The sequence below is a fragment of the Anomaloglossus baeobatrachus genome, chromosome 1 (genome assembly GCF_048569485.1).
Source record: "Anomaloglossus baeobatrachus isolate aAnoBae1 chromosome 1, aAnoBae1.hap1, whole genome shotgun sequence".
In the NCBI taxonomy this organism is placed as follows: Eukaryota; Metazoa; Chordata; class Amphibia; order Anura; family Aromobatidae; genus Anomaloglossus; species Anomaloglossus baeobatrachus.
The window spans coordinates 686,632,487-686,657,692 of NC_134353.1; the positions used below are offsets into that span (position 1 = coordinate 686,632,487).

The 25,206-nt window shown below is 46.0% G+C and overlaps 1 protein-coding gene across 2 annotated transcripts in view; it reads right to left on the bottom strand.

Annotated features, from left to right (window-relative positions):
• TTC28 (tetratricopeptide repeat domain 28) overlaps nucleotides 1-25,206 on the bottom strand; it is a 672,774-nt gene that overhangs the window by 103,507 nt on the left and 544,061 nt on the right. For both annotated transcript variants that reach the window (XM_075320126.1, XM_075320118.1), the window contains exon 13: nucleotides 256-397. In XM_075320126.1, the coding sequence (XP_075176241.1) occupies nucleotides 256-397 (142 nt within the window). The remainder of the gene's footprint in view (nucleotides 1-255; nucleotides 398-25,206) is intronic.

The window sequence follows — 25,206 nt, forward strand, 5'->3', positions numbered from 1 at the left end:
CCCCAAGGGAATGAGGTGAGGGAATTATATGTTGTATATAAAGCTCTAAATCACAACGTTCTAGCTAATATTTAATACTGTTTCTGTAATGATTGCTGAGGTACAAAGTATAAAATAGATCTAACATCCAACGGGCCTTCTGAGCCTTGTCGGCCATAGATAGTCATCTTATAAGTAATGCTATGAATCAATCAGACTGCTCCAATAACTTCTTAAAAAAAAGACAATAAAAATCTACCAATCTCATATCCTTACCCCTTCCATTGGTGCCAGAAGCAAATCGTACAGGGCTCGAAGCGGTGGCTTACTACAGGCCTGCTTCTGGGGGAGAGAAGAGGTATTTTCCTTCACGGGTGACGTAGTGTTGCTGAACAGGCTGGTCATGCTTTGGCAACTTCTACAAATATCAAGATAAAGAAAGGGTTAATGTTTTATCTATGAACGTACATAAGTCAAATATGTTATTACCAGATATGTACATAGATTTTATGCACTTTTTTGCTCTAAGTCACCTTGTTGGACTGTTCTGCACATTTAGAGATGACCAATATTCAGTGCTCTAACAAATGAACCTTATCTTCAGCTTTTATCATGTTGTGCATACAGATTTCTAACAAAGATTTTGTTGTGTTTTGTCAGCAGTACAATGACCAGCAAATGTTCAAGACACAGCAAATAGGCAACATGGGTGATATAGGGGTACAACGGTTATAACAGGCTTTTACCTATCCTCAAAAAAAGGTGATAACGGCTAACTGGGTGGAGGTTAAACAATGGTGTGGGGGACTTCAATAACTGCGGAGGTTGTGCACGTATACGGCCTCTATATACAACCTATACAGATAGACAACTGCTGTATTCAGCTATCTGGAGTGGCAGTGCGCATACAAAACCACTGTTCCATTGAAATGAGAGCAAATTATTGGTGTGGGTGGTCCTAGTGGTCAAACCACTAACCGCCTGGTACTGCCATTATATGGAAACATTTCTCAGACACATTGGAGATAAATAAAATGCAATAATGTTAGTTTCTCATATTTTACATGAAATGAAAAGTTTAAACATTTTATTATCCCCCCACAATACACAAGAATACACAACAAAACTCTTCACACACTAAAGACAGAGACAATTTTCACTTTTATATCTTCATTTTTCCTCCCCTTCTTCAAGGAGCTATCCTTTTTTTAAGCAGCATAGTTAAAATTTTTATATTTTCATTTTTTTATATTTTAGAAAAAAAAAATTTAATTTACGTTTTAGTTGCAGTAGTGGAATTGAATCTGCAATTGTCTAATTGTTTATACTATATACTGCAATACCATAGTATTGACTAGAAACGAATAATCTCAGCCAACGGCTGAGCTTCATAGGAGTACCAAGATGCCATTTGTGGTAACCTATCAGCGCCCTGCGATCACGTTTCAGGGGGTAAACAGAAGTTTTCTGTGCATGAGCACTGCTGTGTATCCAATTTAAATGTTGCTGTCAGAAACTGACACTGACATCTAAATGGTTAACAGCAGAGAATTGCACTTAGCTCTGGTCGCTGCTGTTAGACACTGATGCCGACACTTTACTATAGCCGGTACCTGCTACATGTGTAGAAATTTTAGCTCCTGATCCTTCTCCACATGTGGTAACCCCCAATAGGATGCACACGTATGTCAATTTACATTGAGTGGTTAAACATAAATCAATAAATGACCATTAAAATAAAAGCAATGTTACAAAAAGATGTTCATTTAGTCCATACCATTGGATTATTATTTATCTAACTGCTGTGCAGCCGTCACAACAGCAGTAGTCCCAGCAAACTAGCTGCATAGTCCCATAATATTTACTACTATCACCAGGACCTAGGCACATATATGTAAATCAGGTTTGTCCCTTAGCGCAGGGGTGGGAACCTCCGGCCCGCATGCAGCCTGCTATGACCTTTTCTGCGGCACCCGGGCAGATTCCTGGGTGCGGCAGTGTTCAAGCCGCCACCGCGGTGTAGCAGGCCGCCGCCCCTTTAAATCCCCACATGCACTGCTTGTGGGTATCAATGGGTTTTTCCGCTAACCAGTGCCAGTATGTTCAGGACTTACTTTGTGGACTGGTTTAGCGCTCTGCTCATCCGTCCCACAGTAGTGTCACCGCTTCCAGCGGTGTGTGCCCGCCCTCTGCCTTCCGGAGCTGTGTGCCCGCCCTCTGCCCTCCGATGCTGTGTGTGCCCACCCTCTGATGCTGTGTGTCTGGCGCCTGCTCTCCGGCGCCCGTCCTCTACTGCTGTGTGCCCTGTCCAGTGCTTTGTAGGGCCCCCCCAGTTCTGTGTACCATACCCCCTCCCTGAGTTGTGTGCAACTCTCAGTGCTGTGTGCCCCCAATGCTGTGTAAGACCCCAGGTTTATGTGCCCCCCAGTGATGTCAGGGCTCTGAAAGTGCTATGTGCCCCTCCCCCAGTGCTGTGTGCCCCCCCAGTGATGTCTGTCACTCCCCAGTGACATCTGTCACTCCCCAGTGATGTCTGTGCACCCCCCATTGATGACTGTGCTCCCCCCGTGATGTCTGTGCTCCCCCCAATGATGTCAGTGCTCTCCACAGTGATGTCTGTTCTCCCCCCAGTGATGTCTGTGCTCTGCCTGGTGATGTCTGTTTTCCCCCCAGTGATATCTGTGCCACCCCCAGTGATGTCTGTGCCCCCCAGTCATGTCTGAGCCTCCCCAGTCATGTCTGAGCCTCCCCAGTCATGTCTGTGCCTCCCCAGTCATGTCTGTGCCCCAGCCTCTCTTGTAATGTCTGTGCCCCGGCCCCTATTGTGATGTCTGTGCCCCAGCCCCTCGTGTTGTGTATGCATCCAGCCCCTCTTGTGTTGTGTATACCCCCAGCCACTCCTGTGTTGTGTATGCCTCCAGGGTCTCCTGTGATGTGTATGCCCCCAGCGTCTCCTGAAATGTGTACGCCTCCAGCGTCTCCTTTGATATGTATGCCCCCAGAGTCTCCTGCGACTTATACATGACATTGCAGATGTTGAAGGCATATACATCACAGAAAGGGCTGGGGCATTTACATCACAAGAGGGGCTGGGGGCATATACATCACAGTGGGGGCTGGGGACATTTACATCACAGGAGGGGCTGGGGAATTTACATGACAGAAGAGGCTGGGGGCATATACATGTCTCCAGACCCTCGTGTGATGTATGTGCCCCCAGTGTCTCCTGTGATGTATATAAATAAGTCCTAGCGTTTCCTATGTAATGTATTTGCCCCCAGCTCTCCAGTGATGTATGTGCCTCCAGTGTCTCCTGTGATGTATATACAGCAGTCCCCGTGTCTCCTATGTGATATATGTGCCTCCAGCTTCTCGTGTGATGTATATATAGTGTCTGTTATGTGATGTATATGATTTACCAACCTTATTATCCCAAAGAGTTGGCTGTGTTCCAGACCAAGACAAACTTTAAAAAGCAGCTGTGAGAAGAAACATGATTAGTATCACCAAACATCATGGCTGCACCAAAGAGAAGCAGCTCTGGCCGCCACAGTAGGGGTGAGATAATTAATTTTTTTACCAAATATAGGCAGGTCATTGTCACATTGATAATTTTGTGCAGCCCCCGAAGGTTGGTGAAAATTTCCAAATGGCCCCCGGCAAAAAAAAGGTTCCCCACCCCTGCCTTAGTGGAACATAATACCTATTGGTGCAGGGTCTAAACATTTTTAGTATGGGCTTCATATTACTCACAGTTTGTATACATTTCACCCGTAATGATTTGGCGACTATGGCACTAGCTTGTGGGGACGAGTGTTTTTACTGCTATGAGAGCGCCCCACAATGGATAGATGATATAATATATTGTTGAAGTTGTTTTTGTAACATTGCATATAATTTTAATGATTATTTAGTCATTTCTATTGGAAGGTTATATTGTGTATTTTTATGTGTTTTTCATTGATATAGTAGTACTGCAGTAATTTAGCATTATTCAACACTCTGACAGCCGGAACCTTTTAATACACAAACTTTTCTTTGCTTATTAATAAGACTAAAGCAACAATGCTCTGCAGCATGCTGCACATTTCTCAAAATGTGTGCAATTAAACTGAATAAAAACCATGGCTTGCTGCATGTCCTATATACATAAATGTTTTCATTATTATTATTACTATTATTATCACTTTTAGTAAAGAATAGATTTGAAGTTATGACACCCCGAAGAGCCTATATGGCAGCCGACAGATACAATGCAGCTTCAAATTAGAGTGGTACAGCCGCACTGCACTGCCACCATAGCTATCGGGGCTCACTCATACCATGGTAGAACTCATATGAGCGTTATCTGATGTTTTATCACACAGTAGTCACTCTAATATTATACTATAGAGCAGTGCCGAGCAGTGATTTTTTTTCTCATGCTGATGCAGTCCAATATACGCTGAGAAAGACAAAGGAGAAGTGTCACGTGGTGACTACCGGGTTTTTACCAGGAACCAGGAAAAACCCCAGTCGGTGTCACAACGCACAGGGTACACAGGGGCCACAATACAATGGAGGTAACTGGCAATATGGAGAGGGGAGCAAGATCACCCCCTGCACACACCTGAGGCTGTACTCTGCACTCTCTGATATCCCTAAATGGGTTCTTTCACCCCGTCGCCGATCACGTTCCTAAGCTCTTGCTTGCCTTAAACTCACCCTAGCTAGTGAACAGGTCAGCGAGAGTGCTAGTCTTGCCCTGGCAATAAAGTAGGAAAACAAACAGGGGAATCTGACACACAAAAAAAAGGAAAAACACTCCAAGCAGCTATTATGCAGCTAACATCACATGAAACAAAAAGGTTCTCCCAGATCCAGGCTCCTATCACAGTAGACCACAGGAAAATGAAGATTTAGATTCTATCACCGACATCATATCATATGATCAGACACATGACTTTATATAGTGAAGGGGAGTGACAGCAAAAAAGCCGTACCTGGGATTAAAGTTACAGCCAGCAGCCAGAGAGGAAAGGGTGCTTAGCCCTTACAGCACTACAAGCAATTAGATGTCATTCAAGTATCAGTAATGGATCTGCAAACAATAAAGCATTGTGAACTTCTGATTGCAGACTTGCCCGAGATCTCTCCCTGGCCAGAAACACTAATGACACAAAGGTGGAGAAATTAATCTCTCCATCTTCTCCTCACCTGTGATCCGATTCTCGCATATGAGAGCATCTGATCACAGTAAATGACACTCAGCTCATGCTCACGGCAGAGTGTCATTAGCATATCACGCCGATTCTCTCACATCAAATGCAATAGACCAGTGTGACCCCGGTTTAAGCCACATTTGCCATCTATTCCAAAATGTGTAGGAGGATCCCAGAAAAAAATGGAGAATCTTATCGTTACGAACTTGTCTAAAGCCCGCTACACACGCTTCAATATATCTCACAATCCGTCGTTGGGGTCAAGTTGTAAGTGACGCACATCCGGCATCGTTTGTGAGGTATCTGCATCTGCGTGTGACATCTACGTGCGATCAGGATTGAACGCAAAACCGTTGATCGCAAACACATCGTATCTTTGTCTAGAATTGAGCGTTTTGTTGCACGAACCTAGTCAATTGTAACGTGTGACATCCCTCATACGATTTTGATGTCTGGATGCTATGTGTGCAGGTGTGCGCTCTACACCGCAGCTTAAAAAAGGTCCGCTTCAGAGCGCAGCTGAAAAGCTGCATTCTGAAGCGCCTCACAATGTCTGTCATTCACTAATCTCTGTCAGTCGCTCACTATCTCTGTCCCTCACTCTCTGTCCATGTCAGTCTATCCCCCTCTCTCATATACTCACTGATCCCCGGCGCTGCACGGCGTTCACACTGCTCCGGCGGCTTTTACTATTTTGAAAAAGCCGGCCGCCCATTAAACAATCTCGTATTCCCTGCTATCCTCGCCCACCGGTGCCTATGATTGGTTACAGTGAGACACGCCCCCACGCTGAGTGACAGGTGTCACACTGCACCCAATCACAGCAGCCGGTGGGCGTGTCTATACTGTGTAGTGAAATAAATAATTAAATAATTTAAAAAAACGGCGTGCGGTCCCCCCCAATTTTAAAACCAGCCAGATAAAGCCATACGGCTGAAGGCTGGTATTCTCAGGATGGGGAGCTCCACGTTATGGGGAGCCCCCCAGCCTAACAATATCAGCCAACAGCCGCCCAGAATTGCCGCATACATTAGATGCGACAGTTCTGGGACTGTACCCGGCTCTTCCCGATTTGCCCTGGTGCGTTGGCAAATCGGGGTAATAAGGAGTTATTGGCAGCCCATAGCTGCCAATGAGTCCTAGATTAATCATGTCAGGCGTCTCCCCGAGAAATCTTCCATGATTAATCTGTAAATTACAGTAAATAAACACACACACCCGAAAAAATCATTTATTAGAAATAAAAAACACAAACATATACTCTGGTTAACCACTTTAATCAGCCCCAAAAAGCCCTCCATGTCCGGCGTAATCCAGGATGCTCCAGCGTCGCTTCCAGCGCTGCTGCATGGAGGTGACCGGAGCTGCAGAATACACCGCCCCTCCTGTTACCTCCACGCAGCAAGTGCAGACAGCCGCGCGATCAGCTGAGCTGTCACTGAGGTTACCTGGATCCAGCGGTGGCCGCGGGTAACCTCAGTGACAGCTCAGCTGATCGCGCTACTCACCTCAGTTGCTGCGTGGAGGTGAGAGGAGCGGCGGTGAGTAGCGCGATCAGCTGAGCTGTCACTGAGGTTACCCGCGGCCACCGCTGCATCCACCGCTGGATCCAGTGACAGCGGGTAACCTCAGTGACAGCTCAGCCGATCGCACGGCTGTCTTCAGTTGCTGTGTGGAAGTGACAGGAGCGGCTGTGTCTGCTGCTCCGGTCACCTCCATGCAGCAGAGCTGGAAGCGACGCTGGAGCATCCTGGATTCCGCCGGACATGGAGGGCTTTTTCGGGCTTATTAAAGTGGTGAACCAGGGTATATGTTTGTGTTTTTTATTTCTAATAAAGGATTTTTCGGGGGTGTGTGTTTATTTACTGTAATTTACAGATTAATCATGGAAGGTGTCTCATAGACGCCTGACATGATTAATCTAGGACTTATTGGCAGCTATGGGCTGCCAATAACTCCTTATTACCCCGATTTGCCAACGCACCAGGGCAAATCGGGAAGAGCCGGGTACAGTCCCAGAACTGTCGCATATAATGTATGCGGCAATTCTGGGCGGCTGTTGGCTGATATTGTTAGGCTGGGGGGCTCCCCATAACGTGGAGCTCCCCATCCTGAGAATACCAGCCTTCAGCCGTATGGCTGTATCTGGCTGGTATTAAAATTGGGGGGGACCGCACGCCGGTTTTTTTAATTATTTAATTATTTATTTCACTACACAGTATAGACACGCCCACCGCCTGCTGTGATTGGGTGCAGTGTGACACCTGTCACTCAGCGTGGGGGCGTGTCTCACTGTAACCAATCATAGGCGCCGGTGGGCGGGGAAAGCAGGGAATACGAGATTGTTTAATGGGCGGCCGGCTTTTTCAAAATAGTAAAAGCCGCCGGAGCAGTGTGAATGTCATGCAGCGCCGCGCCGGGGATCGGGGATCGGTGAGTATATGAGAGAGGGCTGCTCAATTCAGTTACTCAGGAGTTTAGCGGTCACCGTTGAGTCCTTCACTGGTGACCGCTAATCGGGACGCGACACAGACAGAGCCGCAGCATGACAATGAAGTCGGGTGAAGTTCACCCAAGTTCATTCTGACAGTGCGGCTCTGTCTGTGTCTGCTGTCAGCAGCCATTCAGCTATGCTACATGGCTGTCTGTGTCTGCTGTTAGCGGCCATGTAGCAGAGCTGAATGGCAGATGACATAGTAAAAACGCATCCCTACACATTACACACGCTTGGCAAGTCAATAAATAAAAAAAAAAAAAAAGGTGCCCAATGCATACGTCACAGAACACATGATCTAAAGGATCGCACACAAAATTCATCAATTTAACATAGACTACTAACGCTCGTGTGACAGCAAATGAACGACCTACGTGCAATCTCATAAGATCCCGTATGCAACCTGGGCGTGTCACATCGCAAATGCGATTGTACAACTAATTGCAATGTGTAAAGCAGGCTTAAGTCTTTACAATCCTTTATGTGGAAAGGGATCATCAGACAGCTCTGCCACTGATTTTCAAAGTAAATACCCCAGCCTCATCAGGTCTTAGACATGTATCTAATAATGTAGGGATTTTGTATAGTGAAATCTAGTGACAGATCCTCTGTTAGCTTTTCTCCTTTCTCTTTAGCTTATCTTTTGTTTCCCAGCGTCCACTGAAGCAGACTGAATAGCGCTTAATTTTTCAGCAGTGACTGCACCCCGGCGTAATGAGTGAATGGGTGGCTGCGGTTTATGAATGCAGTACAAAATACAAATACATTATAAAATAATTACCCCTAAATATCGCTCGGCACAGAGCCTCTAATAAGACTAACATTCCGCTCCATTTTTAATTTCACTCAATGTAAGCGTGAATATTTTTATGGGAAGTTTCAATTATGAACATTACGAGTCTCTTATCGGAGTTCTCCTGCGCGGCTGACGGTAAATTTTGCAGGAAGACTCCGGTAATGTGGGTTGCTATGACGATCTGAAGAGGACAGGACAGAAGTGCAGTAAGATGAAGAATAATACATGCATGTTTTTCTATCTTTGCACTTTGAAAAGTTCATTATTGAAATATGGCCTGCGATATGAAGCCATTACCTGCGCGGTTCCTCGGTGCTAAGTCACAGTTAATTATAACTTAACATTTTATTTAATAGCTAATGGCAAACTGAACACGGATAATATTTTTAAGGTATTATGATGTACTTGAGATTTGTATGGTTGGAAATGCTGAGACTTTCCTATGGAGCAAGTGTGGCGATTACCCTACATTGCATACATTACAGGATGTGCCGCATTTTATAAATTTTCTCTCTGTCATTTAGATGTCCAACTTCTGGGAATTCGTATTAATATTCTCTTAAGTGGTATAAATGATTGCAAAAAGTAGGTGACAAGTGACAATACGTTCTAATGTGACTCCGGAACGGGGGAAAGCATCGGTATAGGGCTGCTGATCTGCGGTGGTTGTCTGTGGACTCACATGCACAGTCATATCATCCGAGTCCTCCAAAGTCATTTTAACCAGAAGTTGTTTCATATTAAAGGGGTGGTCCACTACACAGCATGGTGGCCACACATCAATGTAAAGCTCATAGAGAAGGCTTTTTTGAAATACCTTGTGTAGTCAATTGTGCCTCTGAACGGCGCAATTGCGGTCCGCTGATCCCTATCACGTGACCCCCGAGCTCCGTGACCTCTAAGATACGGTGATGTTACGACAACTTTCAGTTGACCTGACATCACTGAGGCAGACTCCATTCTCCATGAGTGACAAGACTGTGGGTGGCATTTGAAGGCTCATCACAGCCCACCGTCACAGCCCAGCATCGCTCCTGCTTGAGGTGCGAAGGAGAGAGCGCACAAGACGCTGGGCTGTGACGAGCGGTGAAACTCTGCCCACAGCTCAGTCACTCAGGAAGACTGGGGCCAAGCTTAGTGATGTCGGATCAACTTCCAGTTGACTCGACATCACCGGATCTCAGAGGTCACGAAGCCCGGGGATCACGTGATGGGGATGAGCGGACGGCAATAACACCGCTCAGAAGCACAATTGACTACACAACGCATTTGAGAAAAGCCTTCTTTATGAGCTTTAAATCGATGTGTGGCCACTATGCTGTGTAGTGGACCACCCCTTTAAGTGAATATTGTACAAAGTTATGGGACTTAAGTGGGCTTTACACGCTACGATATCGTTAATGTTTTGTTGTCGGGGTAAAGTTGTTAGTGACGCACATCCGGCATCATTAACGATATCGTAGCGTGTAATACTTACCAGCGACCTTAGGCGACCTCAAAAATGGTGGAAATCGTTCACCATGGAGAGGTCGTCCCAAAGTCAAAAATCGGTAAGGGTTGTTTAGCGTTGTGGTTCATTGCTCATGCGGCAGCACACATCGCTATGTGTGACACCGCATGAGCGAGGACCGTCTCCTTACCTGCCGCCGGCCGCAATGCTGAAGGAAGAGGTGGGCGGGATGTTTACATCACGCTCAGCTCCGCCCCTCCGCTTTCATTGGCTGGCCGCTTAGTGACGTTGCGGTGACGTCACTGTGATGCCGAATGTCCCTCCGCCTTGAAGGAGGGATTGTTCGGCAGTCACAGCGACGACGCCGACCAGGTAAGTATGTGTGACGCTGCGTAGCGATAATGTTCGCTACGGCAGTGATCACAAACAATCGCATGCGCGACGGGGTCGGGTACTTACACGCTCGCTATCGCTAGAAATTGCTAGCGATATCGCTAACGTGTAAAGCCCTCTTTATACTTTCTTTCAGATCTTCATTTACTTGCTGTCAGTGAACGGAAACATTTTCACTCTTGTTAACCCCTTCCATTGCAATGTATTTTTGTACTTTTGTTTTTCTTTTTTTCATCCAAGAGCCTTATCTTTTTGTTGACATAACAGTCATCATAAAATACACTGTTTTAAATGGAGATAATTATAATTATGAATAACACCATTTACCATATCATTTACTGAAAATGCCAAAATAGTCAAAGTGGGAGAAATGGTAAAAAATTGCAATTTTGCCATTGCTTTTTGAGTCTTGTTTTTACAGAGTTTAGTTTGAGGCAGAAATTATCTGGAAACATGATACTGCAGGTTAGAACAATAACAACGCTGAACAAAACAGTGGCACAAAACTGCCTGCTTTCATGGTCTCCAGACCTACACTGATATACTGTAACAAACCCTAAAGCTGCCCATACACCTTCTACTGTGGTCAGCACTCAAATCAGACTCCCCACTATACACATGCATGTTCAATGCAGCCGAGTGTGCATGTGTTTTGAATGGGGTGATGGGAGTAAGCCACTGGTAGACACCTTGAGAGTGGCTTATCTACTCTAAGAACATCATGATAGATTAATTGAAATACACAGAGAATTGTTGACTGGTTCCACAGTATACTCTGTGTATTGACACCTTATGTCATAATGGGTTTTCAGCCTGTGAATATTCAGTGACTGGAAGCAGAAATTGTGAAAATGGTAAAAAATAAAACATAATATACAGTATGTTACTAAATTTCTTAATTTTCCTTTACAGTATTCATCTGGCTATTCAAAGGCCCTCAAATACATCAGATCACAATGGGCCTGTGAAGAATATGGCATATTCATACATGCCAATCACACATATTGACACACATCCTGACCTATATCAAGAGGTCAGCAAGATAGGATAGAAATCCGATACCAAGATCATGGGACAAATGGTAGGTGACAAAGTTAATCAAAGAAAAGAAGAAGCAGCCTGCCAATAGCAGACCCCCCCTGGTGACAAAAGTGATTCAGCTAAAGAAGTGGAATATTGCTTTATGTAGTGTGCCCTTACGGCGATTAAATATCTAATTTAATCCTGTTTTTTATCTCCATCCACGAATCCCATGTCCTTTCTTTCGGTTTAGTACTACCTGGGCTGGTTTCTGGCCTGAGGTAATCCTGTTAACAGACCAGGCTTATATCTAACGAGAAACTGGTGGCAGGCTACTGGATTGGCTGAGCACTGTTTCACTGGGGCTAGAAAAGGGTCTGTCTGGGCTGTGAGCGAGTGGGGTGTCACGCTGGAGGTTGCGTTGCCCACTTGGTCTCCCTCCCTGTGCCTCCCTGTGCCTGAATTGACAGGTGGTGTCAGCGTAACACTGCGCCAAGGTGACCTTATGTTCCCTTTTGGTGCACAGAACGTCACGTGGTGGCAGAAGTGACAAGGTAATACCACAAGGCTCCAATGTCTTAGAGGTGTCAGGGTGGGTCTGGGAGGTGCGGGTTCGTCACAGATTGACAAACAGAGGAGGGATGTCTGCATGACCCTCCTGACAAAAAAACTGTGGAACAAAGAAGCGCAAATAGGGTCTTACCTGGTAGGTAAATCGATAATTTCCAAAGGGGTACACTCACATTTCAGGGTTGTGAAAGTCACAACCCTTTGATGCCCTTGTAATGGTGGTGACCAGCCACAGCCCCGATGTACGCATAAGTATTCAAGAAAGAAGAAATTGGGTTAGATGACCCGCTACACCACAGGATCCAATTATTGATGTAATCCCTTTATTGTTTATACAGGTCTACGCGTTTCAGAGATATATCCATCTCCTTCATAAGGACATTCAAAAGGAATCGTATACGATTCCTCTCCTCTTGTTAGTGACGTCAACCGTCTGCAGACTCTTCGGGTCACACTGCGCTCTGCGTCATCCATAAGTAAGTCTAAGGAGCAGCACAACGAGGCTCCATAGACTTTCATTGTAAGAGTGCGCCATGCCAAAAATCTTATTTTAGTCAGAGTGGTGTAAAATTTCTGACATAAGTAACACCATAGCATGTCATGAATTAGATGAGCCGTGGCGTCACGCCCCGGACACATCACCATCACTCCCAACATTCCCCCATTTTGATGTTGCTTGGAGAAATAAAGCATGAAAATACCAACGCAATCCTAATTTACACCAATATTTAGTTACTTTTCAAAGCAATTTACACCAGAATTCTGCCAAAATTGCTTTGATGAATAGGGGCAAATATTGCAGGCGAATGACAGCAGATAGAAAAAGCAACTCAGTTGCAAACCTGCTATTTCCATGCTGTCTAACTAATTAAAGCAATTTAGGAACTTGAGAACACCCCTTTACTTATATGATTGATCTGCAGATAAATAGCATTGTGTAAAATGAAGGCGTCTGAAGAATACTTTATAGAAAAACATTTACCAAGGTATTATGACTGGATGGCTCTCTCCATAAGTGAGGAAAAGGTCTATTCTCTTTCTTATCTCAATAAAATGTGCTACAGGATAAGTAATGGTTTCTTTTATCTTGAGAGGAGGTTTTATTGCTTCACTTGCCTCCCTGATGCTGATACAGCATCTTCTTTGTCTCTATAGTCAAGTATACTTTTCTGAAACAGCTATTGATTTTCCTGCACAAACCATGAAGATGCGAGTTTATTTTCCACTTCTCAAGTGTAAACAAAAATGATAAATGAGCAATGATGCATTAAAAAGGCTTCCAAAATATCGAAGCATTCATTGTTATTAGTCATTAACAAACTTGTGAAAAGATCAATAATGGAAAATATTAAAATATGTTCCAAGAGGGTTCCTTAAGGGCGAGGCAAAACTGAGGGGCAGAAGGGGCATTTGTTCTGGGCGCAGCCGCGGGGTGGCACGGGTGGTCTGAAGTCTCTCCCAGGTGGTGGTGAGGATTCAGATGTTCTCCGAGCCGGCTGTTCAATTGAAGGACAACTCAGAGAACATGTAAAATGCTGGGTGTCTGCATTTAGTTGTCCTTGCATCTTTTAGACATGAATACAATTGGCGCTATGATTTCCAACACATCAGAACAGGACAGTGATGAGTTCAATTGATCATCCTGCTGATGTCTCTCCTGTGCCGTAAAGGAGGAGAAGACAGCAAAAGGCTATGTGCACACAGTGCGTTTTTCTCGGCGTTTTTGCGCGTTTTTCGGGTGCGTCTTTGGCCTCAAAACTGCATGACTTTGCTTCCCCAGCAAAGTCTATGAGTTTTCATTTTTGCTGTCCCCACACAGCGTTTTTTTTCAGCTGCGTTTTTGTGGTGACCACAAAAGCGCAGCATGTCAATTATTCCAGCGTTTTTCACCGCGTTTTTCATCCATTGAGTGCAATGGGATGTTGAAAGACGCAATGAAAAACGCAAATAGCTGCGTTTTGGTGCGTTTCTAAGACCAAAAACGCAGCTATAAACGCAGGAGGTGGGTAGTAAAGTGACGTGTACAGGAAGAGGATTCCTTCTGTCAGTATATACAGAAGCGTGAATCCTCCTGGTACCGTCACCGCCGCTTCCATCTCCCGTCCCTGCCGTGCGGCGCCATGTCTGGGCGGGAGGTGGAAGCGGCTGCGAAAACAAAAGTTAACAGTAGAAAAAAAAAAAAAAAGTTATACTCACCTGTCTGCAGCCTCCCGGTGCCATGCCCACTCCCATCTCCTCTCACGGTATCGCAGCTCCGGCTGTGTGCAGACGGCCGGGAAAGCTCCGATGGATGCAGGACCTGGCGATGGATCACCTGATGCAGTCACCTGACGCATCAGGTGATCATAAGTATCGCGGTGACGCGGGCGCCCGGCCGGTAGCAGCGGATGCGTCAGGAGACTTCATCCCTGATTACCGGCAGCTGCTGCAGCGATCGGACAGGATCAGACTCCCGTCCCATCGCTGCAGGAGCTGCCGGTATTCAGCACATAAGTGAGTATTATTTTTTTTATTTTTTTTTGCACCGATGCATCAGCTGATTGTATAATCGGCTTTTATACAATCAGCTGATGTGTGATGGGATTCAGACACTTGATCCTGACACATCATCTGATCACTTTGCCTTCCAGGAAACCGATCAGATGATATTGGATCCGGATTGGACGGCGCGGGACCCTTGACCCAGGATTACTGCGGAGGGGGGTTCTTTATTTCAATAAAGATGGAGTCACTAATTGTGTTGTGTTTTATTTCTAATAAAAATATTTTTCTGTGTGTTGTGTTTTTTTTTTATCTTTACTAGAAATTCATGGTGGCCATGTCTAATATTGGCGTGACACCATGAATTTCGGGCTTAGGGCCAGCTATACAGCTAGCCCTAACCCCATTATTACCCGGCGAGCCACCCGGCTTCAGGGCAGCTGGAAGAGTTGGATACAGCGCCAGAAGATGGCGCTTCTATGAAAGCGCCATTTTCTGGGGTGGCTGCGGGACTGCAATTCACAGCGGGGGTGCCCAGAAAGCATGGGCACCCTGCACTGTGGATTCCAATCCCCAGCTGCCTAGTTGTACCCGGCTGGACTTAAAAATTGGGCGAAGCTCACGTCATTTTTTTTTTAAATTATTTCATGAAATTCATGAAATAATTTAAAAAAAAAAGGGCTTCCCTATATTTTTGGTTCCCAGCCGGGTACAAATAGGCAGCTGGGGGTTGGGGGCAGCCCGTACCTGCCTGCTGTACCCGGCTAGCATACAAAAATATGGCGAAGCCCACGTCATTTTTTTTGTTTGGGGGGGCAAAGAAATCCTGCATACAGTCCTGGAAGGAGGATGCTGAGCCTTGTAGTTCGACAGCTGCTGTCTGCTCTCCTGCATACACTATTGGATGGAGGATGCTGAGCCTTGTAGGTCTGCTCCCCCTGACTCTCCCTCAAGCATACAGTCCTGGATGGAGCATGCTGAGCCTTGTAGTTCTGCAGCTGCTGTCTGCTCTCCTGCATACACTATTGGATGGAGTATGCTGAGCCTTGTAGTTCTGCAGCTGTCTGCTCTTCTGCATACACTAGTGGAGAATGAAGAACACATTGAAGAAGGAAATGACATCAGACCTTTTTTTTTTTGTTCACTGATAAAAAACGCATAAAGAGGCAGTGAGCAAAAACGCAGCAAAACGCAGCAAAAAAACGCACCAAATCGCGGCAAAACGCGTGCGTTTTTTCGACGCAGGTGCGTTTTTGTGCGTTTTTAGCGGCCAAAAACGCACAAAAACGCAGCGTCAAAAAAACGCAGTGTGTGCACATAGCCAAAGGGTACGTTCTCCAATGGAACTGCAGAAACATGGGAGTTATATGGTTGGGGGAAATAGTGTGAGTGGACAGTATGGGGGAAATAAGTATGAAGCAGCACTGTATAGAGACTGTGAAGTATGGGAGTGCACAGTATAGAGAGTGGACAGTGTGAGCACACAGTATAGAAGGAGAGTGTAAGAAGGGTGCACTGTATAGAGACTGAGCAGTATAGGGGACAGAACAGAGAGGGGGAAGCATGGCAACATGTGGAGACTGTGTGAGGGCATGGTAAAGAAGGGATAGTATGTAGCGAACAGGGAAAGGTATATAGACTGAGCAGTGTGGGAGGAACAGTATTGGTCACAGTATAGAGACGGGACCGCATGGAGAAACAGTGTGAGTGTATAGAATGTGAGCAGTATGCACAGGGGGGAAATGTGAGAAGGGTGGCACATCATTGAGACTGGACAGTATGGGGTGACAATATGAGGAGGGAGACCAATATGGAAAAAGGGCGATGTAGCGATTATTGCTAATAAGGGCAGATAATGTAGCAGAAATGCTAAAAAACGTGGATAGTTTGGCAGCTATAGCTAATAAGGGCAGATTTTGTGGCAGATATAGCCAAAAAAAGTGGAGAGTGTGGCAGTTAGAGTTAATAAGGGCGGACAGTGTGACGGTTCTAGCTAAAAAGAGACAATAATGTGGTGATTATAGTTCATAAGGGAGAGACTATAGCGGTTTTAGTTCATAAGGGGATAGTGTGGCAGTTATAGTTCTTAAGTGGGATGGTGTGCAGGCAATACTTTAAAGGAGACGACAGTTTGAAGGATATACACCAGGAGAAGGACAGTGTGGGGATCATATTTTCTGCATGGAGCCCAGTGAGGGGTAATTATTTTTTCACGGGCACAAATATTTTTAATTCAGGGACATTATATTGACACTGCTATTTCTAAGGGCAACGCGTCAGGATGAACTGCAGAAAACCAGAAAAGGTAGAAGTCTGCAGAGAAGAACAGTGGATATCAAATGTCAACATGATGTGTCAATACGATGGAGAATAAAAGAAAAAGTAAGATTCCAATCAGAGAAAATGTGTCCCATAAGGTACCTGGAAATGTTTATTTGTAATACAGCTTGCCTCTCATAAGTAGTTTGGTTCCTGAATGGTCCATATTCTGATAATGGCTGTTAACAATAATTTCAAGTATCTCTTTCCATTGTTAAGGATATATTAGGAGTTTCATGCGATTTATTTGTATATCGGGATGACCTGAAATTGAAATTGATCGATGTACTAAGCTTGATGAAGTATTCATGTACTGATGATGGTTCAGGTGATTATCATGTACTGATGGTAGTTCTCGTGATGTAGTCAAGTACTGATGGTGGTTCTGATGATGTATTCATGTACTGATGGTGATTCTGGCAATGTATTCTTGTACTGATCATGGTTCTGCTGATGTATTACTGTAAAAATGATGGTTGTGATGCTTTATTTCTGCAGTGATGTTGGTTTTGGTGCTGCATTTCTATACTTTTGGTTGTACTCATCCTGCAGCAATCCATAATGTGTGAGATAATGTGATACATAACAGTGTTTATAAAGTATTGTTCTGTCTGTCAAGTTGAAGATTTCTACACCTGTATTTATATTAATAGCAGTATTTATAAAAAAAATATGCATTGTAGCATACCAAATTCTAACAGTGTGTAGCATACTCACTCTTAAATTCAGCTCTGCATGCTAGTTTAAGCAATCATCACATGACCTCTCTTGTTTGATTTTAACACTTAGTCATGTGCCAACTAACTAATCTTCTCTCAATAAACCAGGACCTGTAGTTTTTCACTGAACTTGAAGAATCATGAAAAACTGTATATAGGAGGGGGCACCAAACTAAATTTTTGTCCTTTTTGTTCTACATGCAGGACTTAAATACGCCTCTGATTAAAGTAAAAAGATATAGGCTAGTTGTATATATGGAATAAAAATAAACATGATACTGTATATGAAGCCTACTCAATTCATCTCTTCACTAAGAAACAATACTCAACTACAGGCATATCAATAAGGGGTGCAGAAGTAGCAGCCACACTTGGGACCTAGTGCAAGTCTCAAGCCCCCTCTGCCACATAAAAAACACCGGTATTAGAAATGACACTTATTATTGTGGCAGGCACTGTTAGAGATATTACACTCAACGGTACTACAGTGTGTAGTTCATGCCAAAACCAGCAGCATAGCATAATCTAAACATTATGGACAGTCTTACTGCCATTACTATCAAGTATTCCGTTTTACTTTGAAATGTTGCAACTTTATTGATAGATCTGGCCCCATTCACAAATCAGTAAACACCTGTCAATCAAGACAGGCCAGACAAAAGTGAGCTGCCTGCACCACTTTCCTCAACCATTCTAAAGGCTACTTTACACGCTGCGATATCGGTCCCAATATCGCTAGCGTAGGTACCCGCCCCCATCTATTGTGCGACACGGGCAAATCGCTGCCCGTGCCGCACAACATCGCGCAGACCCATCACACATACTTACCTGCCCGGCGACGTCGCTGTGACCTGCAAACCGCCTCCTTTCTAAGGGGGCGGTCCGTGCGGCGTCACAGCGACGTCATTGAGCGGCCGCCCAATAGAAGCGGAGGGGCGGAGATGAGTGGCCGGAACATCCCGCCCACCTCCTTCCTTCCTCATAGCGGCCGGGAGGCAGGTAAGGAGAGCTTCCTCGTTCCTGCGGCATCACACATAGCGATGTGTGCTGCCGCAGGAGCGACGAACTACATCGTTACTGCTGCAATAACGATAATCGAGAATGGACCCCCATGTCACCGATGAGCGATTTTGCACGTTTTTGCAACGATGCAAAATCGCTCATCGGTGTCACACGCAGCAACATCGCTAATGCGGCCGGATGTGCGTCACAAATTCCGTGACCCCAACGACTCCGCATTAGCAATGTCGCAGTGTGTAAAGCCCCCTTTACTCATTTTGAAACTATGCTTTTTAAATGTCACAGTGTTTTAAAATGACCCTCTATCTTGAGACTTAAAATGACTATACATTTCACATGTATTGTCCCCCTACTTGGTGTCCTGCTGCCTCCCACTGCTCAGATTGGCGTTCTGTTTCTCTTGCTTTAATGATGGCAGCCACAGGGTCAGCATAGGGTGTACAGTGGTAAATCTAAGCCATGCCTTCCCTGCCCTTCAGGTTATATGGGATAAGAAAAGCAGGGAAGTTGTGGTTCAGACTTACTGCTGCACTACACATGCCACTGCCGTGACCATCTTCAAAGCAGGAGGAAAGGAATGCTGATCTTTGAAGAGGAGCCAGTGGGAGGCAACCGAGGACACCTTACTAGGATGCCTTTTCAGTCCCAGTACAGAGGGATGATGTAAAAGTAAAATATACAGATCAGCAATGGGGATCAATTGTTATTTCATGTTAGCTAATTGGGTGTGGTTATGGGCAGAGTTATGGCCTATTTTTTAGAGTAATCGAGGAACCGTTCCCAACTATCGGGTTGTCTATGCAGGCTAGCAATAACATGACGAATGATCATTACAATTGTTTATTGAGTGCAATGATTTTTAAAGGGAATCTTTCAGTATGATCAACACTCCTAAGCCGTCTATATGAACATTTAGGAAGCTAAATAAAATTATATCTTAATATCTGCGATCTGGTGTCATTTCCAGAGCTATCCATGTTTTTCTTGTACGCAAATGAGCTGTTACAGACTATGGGCCGGACACTGATCTGCATGAGAATCTGCCTCCAGAACATATTTTTCATAAAAGGGGCCAGTATGAAACATGTAACTCATGCAGAACAGTAGAACTTTGTCTTGTTACAAACAGTTTATCAGCTGCAGCTCTTACAGCTCTGCTGTATTGCAACAACATTGTAACACTGGCTGTATGTGAGATGGAAGCTGAACCACAGAGGAACCTGCGTATGTGTCAGTTATAATCACACACAGCTCTGCAGTGAGGCCAGGAGAGCAGGGTTCGGCCATTACATATCACGCTGGTAATGCCCCCTTCTTTTTAAAACAAGCACTGGAAACACATTGTCATGCAGATCTATGTTTAGCGTATAGCCTGGAACAGCTCATTTACAGATAAGAAAACATGGATCACAGATATGGTATCATTTTATTTGGCTCCCTATGAGATGGCTTAGAAGTGTTGATTCTACTGACAAGTCACCTTTAAACCAGCTTAATAATCTTTGTTACTGGCAGCACTTCATCCTGTGTATGGCCTCTTTTACACGTCCGTGAAAATCACGCACGTTTTTCACGGACGTGTCAAAGGTGCGTATTGCCGTCGGTGTGCCGTGTGTATGCCACACGTGTGTTCTCTGTGTGTTATCCGTGATAACACACGGAGAACAGGAAGTTTCTCCTCACCTGTCCCTGGCGTTGCTGTCCGTGGTGCTGATCTGCGGTCCCCGGTCCTGCCGACTCCCCGCTGCTGCTGCTTCCGGCCACAGTGAAGTGAATATTCAATTAGCAAAATGAGCGGCGGTCGGCAGAAAGTGACAGCAGCGACAGAGACAGGAGGGCTGGAGAAGGTGAGTAAAGGTTTGTTTTTTTTTCTCACAGACACGTCTTCTCTCCGGTGCGTGTCACACGGAACACATCCGTGTGGTCCGTTTGCATTACGTGTGACACGTTTGCGTTCCGTGTGACACCCGTGATGCCGGAGAGAAAACGAACATGTTGCCGTGAGAAACACACGGACACACGTAAGTACGGAACGGACACACGTTCCGTGCGCAAATACTTACGTGTGTCCAAAACCATAGGAATACCTAGGTCTACGTGTGTACGTGTCTCCAGTACGTGAGAAAACTGCCAAACACGTACCGGAGGCACATACCAGTGAAAGAGGCCTAAAAGGGGATACGCAGGCGATTAATTAATGATATTCTGTGGGCACTTAACCATCAATGATCATTCTGTGTGCCCATAAAATGTGTGTCTAAACAAGCCAGTAAAATACCACCTATCGACTTGCAAATAGTTGATTGGTGGTTATTTAAAAAACCCCTTCACCCCCGGGCGATTTTCCATTTTTCCGTTTTTTGGGGGTTTTTTGCTCCCCTTCTTCCGAGAGCCTTCACTTTTTTATTTTTCCATCAATCTTACCATATAAGGGCTTGTTTTTTGCGGGACGAGTTGTACTTTTAAGTGAAACCATACGTTTTACCATATAGTGTACTGGACAACTGTGACGCCCTGGACTAGCCAGGTAGTCACATACATACCAACACACACACCCCCACCCTAGGAAGTTACACCAGCCAAACCAAAAACCCTTGTTGCCTCCCTCCAGAGTCTGATGTCCACACCAGGTGGGGCGGAGCCAGGTGGTTGGCCCCACCCACCGAGGAGTTCACAGGCCTGGAGGCGGGAAAAGTGAGAGTTCAGTCTTGGAGGTGAAAGAGAGAGGAGTGAACACTTGAGGTGTCTGGGTTGGAGCCCAGACACTGACAGCAAGGTTGGCAGACGGTGGTGGCTGTCTGCAGGAGTTGGTGGAGTACCGGTACCGGACCGGGGAACGGAGTGAAGCTAAGCACACAGGCAGGGCCATCGGACCCCGACCAGGCTTGGAGCCGCCGTCAATAGTCAAATCCGAATGTGACAGGAACCTCAGGGGTTTCCTAACAACCAAGTCCCGATTGAAGACAACTGTCCACCCAGAGAGGATATACAGCCACCGCCACAGGCTAGAGATCCAAGGGCCAGCGCTTGCGGGCAAAACGGGCTCCTACGGCATCTATACGCTGGGGAGCGGACTACCGGTGGGCAACCACAGGAGTCAAGAACATTCTCAAAGGTGCAGGGAAAGACAGCCACCATCAGCCGTCCGGGGAGAGCACAACAACAACACTGCAGCCGGCTGCGGGACCCGTCCATCCGGCCGTTTTGGTTTACCTACGACTCTGTCAGTGATTGTCTGAGTGAGTACACCAGTGCCGTCCGGCACCGCGCCGCGCAGTCCCTGCACCCTAGCCATCCGGCCTCCCCGTCACACCATCGGGCCCCGGGATCACCAACCCCTGCCCAGGGAGGGGACAACATCTCAGCTGCACCCTACCATCTCTCCCGGGATCCCCGTTACCAGCAGCGGTGGTGCCGTTATCACCACGACCCGTGGGTGGCGTCACGAACAATCTCCCTAAACATACCATCCCCATTTCACTCCCGGGTGAGGAGCGCTGCTAGAGTCCCCGGGTCCGGTGCACCGCTCGAGCCACCGAGCAGCAGCAGCAGAAGCCCCGGACCCGAGCGTGGCGAGCGTGTCCCCTCCGCCCGCGACACAACAGCAAAAAAATTTCAAGTAAATTTCAATTCATCTGAATGCCCGGCCCTTCCAGTCATGTGCAGTAGACCGCTCGGAAGCTGGGTACACCCGGCTTCATACTGCACATGACCGGAAATTCCCGGCATTCATAAGAGTGGTCACAGCGAACACAGGTACGCGCGGCACCGCTGGTGCACATGCATTGTATAGCATGTTAGTACACCCACAGAGACATGCTGACATGCTAAGAGGGCAGCTTGTCGGGGGATATAACACCCTTGGGACTAGTCGCTGCACTCATTAGCATAAGATAAAAGATCTTTAAAAATTACTTTTTGTAAAGATCCCTTTATCTATGCTAGTGTATACAGTGACAGTTAGGCAGGGATTAGCAATGTGCACCCAGAACTGCTCGTGGTCCAGGGTGCATAGTGGGTTGTCCATTACTCTCACATCTCCTTCTCAATTAGCATATAAAATAACAACACATACTCACCTTCGTGCCGGCGCCATTCCAGGGGTGTTGGCACTAGATCTCCAGGGGCTCTTGTGACATACAAATCAGCGCTGGCTTCAATCTCTCCACCTTTGGACAAATCGAATATTAAGAGGAAGTCAGAGGTTCAGCTGGCCGCTTACTTCCTATTTATGCTTAATATGTCCAAAGGCAAGAAGAGAATAGCCAGTGCTGACTGGGTGCAGAACACAAGTGACGCAACAACCTCAGGTGAAACCTAGGAGAATGAGAGCCAACACCGCTGGAACGGCATCGGCATTGGAAGTAGTTATAAGGCTGGGGTCAGCTGGTCGTATAACACAGGCAACGATAGCATTAAAATGCCCCGACTGGCCCTCCTGACCCCTGAGAGCTGCATAAAAATTCATGAAGCTGTCACGCTCGGGTCAGGAGAGCTGCGGCCAGTGTGTGTACTGTGATGCGATCCTCGTCCAAGTTATATGGCCGTCTTACCCTGGTCTAAGCATTGTTATTTTGCTGGGGGTAAACCTACTGACTGAGTGGGGGTTGTCCGAGTAGTGGATAACCCCTAAAAAAGATAAAAACATTATCTTTAACACCCCATTAAATTAGTATGAATTGTAAAGCCAAAAACCAAAAGCACCAAAAGTTGTCTAATAAAAAGTGCAATAAATTTACCATGCAGCAATCATTTGCCAAGAAATAAAAAATCTGCAAAAAGCCAACATTATTGATAAAGCGGGCCTAGGCTTTTGAAGCATAAAAAAATGAGTGATTTTTGCATAGCATATAAAAGCAGTATATTTCCCCAATAAATCATTGCACACATCTGACATGACTCCGACCTCTGAGCGAAGAATAAATGCTAAACATTAAGTAGAAGAGCGCTAGAAATAAACTTGGCGCAGTTATAGGGAATGCTTCATATATTGCTCACATCCCAAGTACGGTTTGATGTCTGACAAGCAGAATTTGATGTGCTGTAAAATGCATGTGTAGCACCAGTGGGATAATATCCCATCAATGTAATCAAGTTTAGAAGCACTATATAAATATATAACCGCTCTAATTCCACGAGTCAAAGGAGGCAGATTAAAGGTTTATCATAAATTGCCGTAATTACTGTGTGCTGCTGAAAGCGGGATAAATCATGCTATCTCCAGAAGATGGCACTGCTCAGCTGAATATTGGCCATTAAATAATTAAAGCGGAGCCATCTATTACAGCAGAGCTGATCCGTCTAATCAGTAGAGATTGTTTCATTTTAAAAGAGATGATCACATCATTGTATTCCTGCATTTATCGGTTTGCCTCCGCAAGGATCTTCTTTTATTAGTGCAAATACATAAAGCCAATATAAATCATGGCCTGGTCTGTGCTCTCAGCCTGCCTCGTCCAGCGGCTGGGGTAAGAGGACGCACACGTGGAAGCGGAGCACTGGCACAGACCATGCTGCAGAGAGATGGCACAGCATTTCCGCCTGTTATGACTTCGATTAGGTCATCTGTGAATGCTGAGGCTTGCAGAGGTGCAGTGTCCTATATTATAGCCCTTACACAATGGAATGCCGCTGCTCCGACGTTTGGCCGCTTGCCTGATTTTGTCGGTTTGCCTGATGTTGTGTCTGGCAAGTCAGGTGCATTATTGTGCCATAATTGTCACATGTCTTTCATTCCCAGAAAGAGGCTGAGGCTTTACATTTTCATTCCTAAAAATGTGTTTCCCCTGCCTCATATGCAAACTTCCAAGTATTCCTGAACTAGCTGTTACTTATCACAACTATGAATTATTTTGATGACATTTTGCTATGTGTATTTTGTTAATGTACTGTATGACTAACCAGAACAATACAAGATCAGAACATTTCTCTAATTGTAGTGTGCCGCCCCAGCAGCGGATCGAAGTGCTTGGATCCTGGGTTAGTGTCCGTTCGTGACTCGAGGGTCTCCAGACCCGGGGGCTTAGGGGCCACACTCAAATGTAAAAGGGAGTATGTATAGGGGATTTGGTATAGTTCGTGATGCCACCCGTGGTGTGCGGTAATTGGGAGTACCGCCGCTGCCGTTGGAAGTACTTGGAGTGATGGAGTGGGGCAGCTAAGTGACGTTGCCCTTCACGGGTAGGGGTAGGCCCCGGGACTCTGGATAGGGATTCGGGGACGCAGTGCAGGGGTCAGTCAGGTAATCACTCAGCAATGAAGCAGATGCTGACAACAGGGTAAACCAAGTCTCTGAATGCCGCTGCCTCTCAAGGGGAGCTCATCCGGGTCCCGTCCCCTGCAGTGCTGCTGGTGGTCTGTAACCTGCCTCTTGGCACTAGATTTTAGAGTGTCCGTTATGGTCTGGTAGCTTGGAGCTATCCGGGCCCCGCTCCCCACTGTGGCTAAGTGAAGGAGCCTGCTCTCAGGGCTCACCCTTGGGATTTCAGTGGGCTGCTTGCTAGGAAAGCCCTATCCCCCACATTGTACTAGTGCCCCGATTCTGGAGCAAGTGGGAACAGTCCATAAAGGCCCCGTTCTCAGGTTAATTGCCGGGTTGCCTGAAGCTTCTCCCCCCGACCTAGGGTTCGTGTACCCCGTCATGCCTTCGGTCCTGGACCGGTGATAGGACCAGGCTGCTGACTGTTCTCTTTGATAGGTCCCAGGCACCTAGCCTCAATCCCCTGCGACCAGGGGTCCGACTCCTCTAGGTGAGACCACCGTCT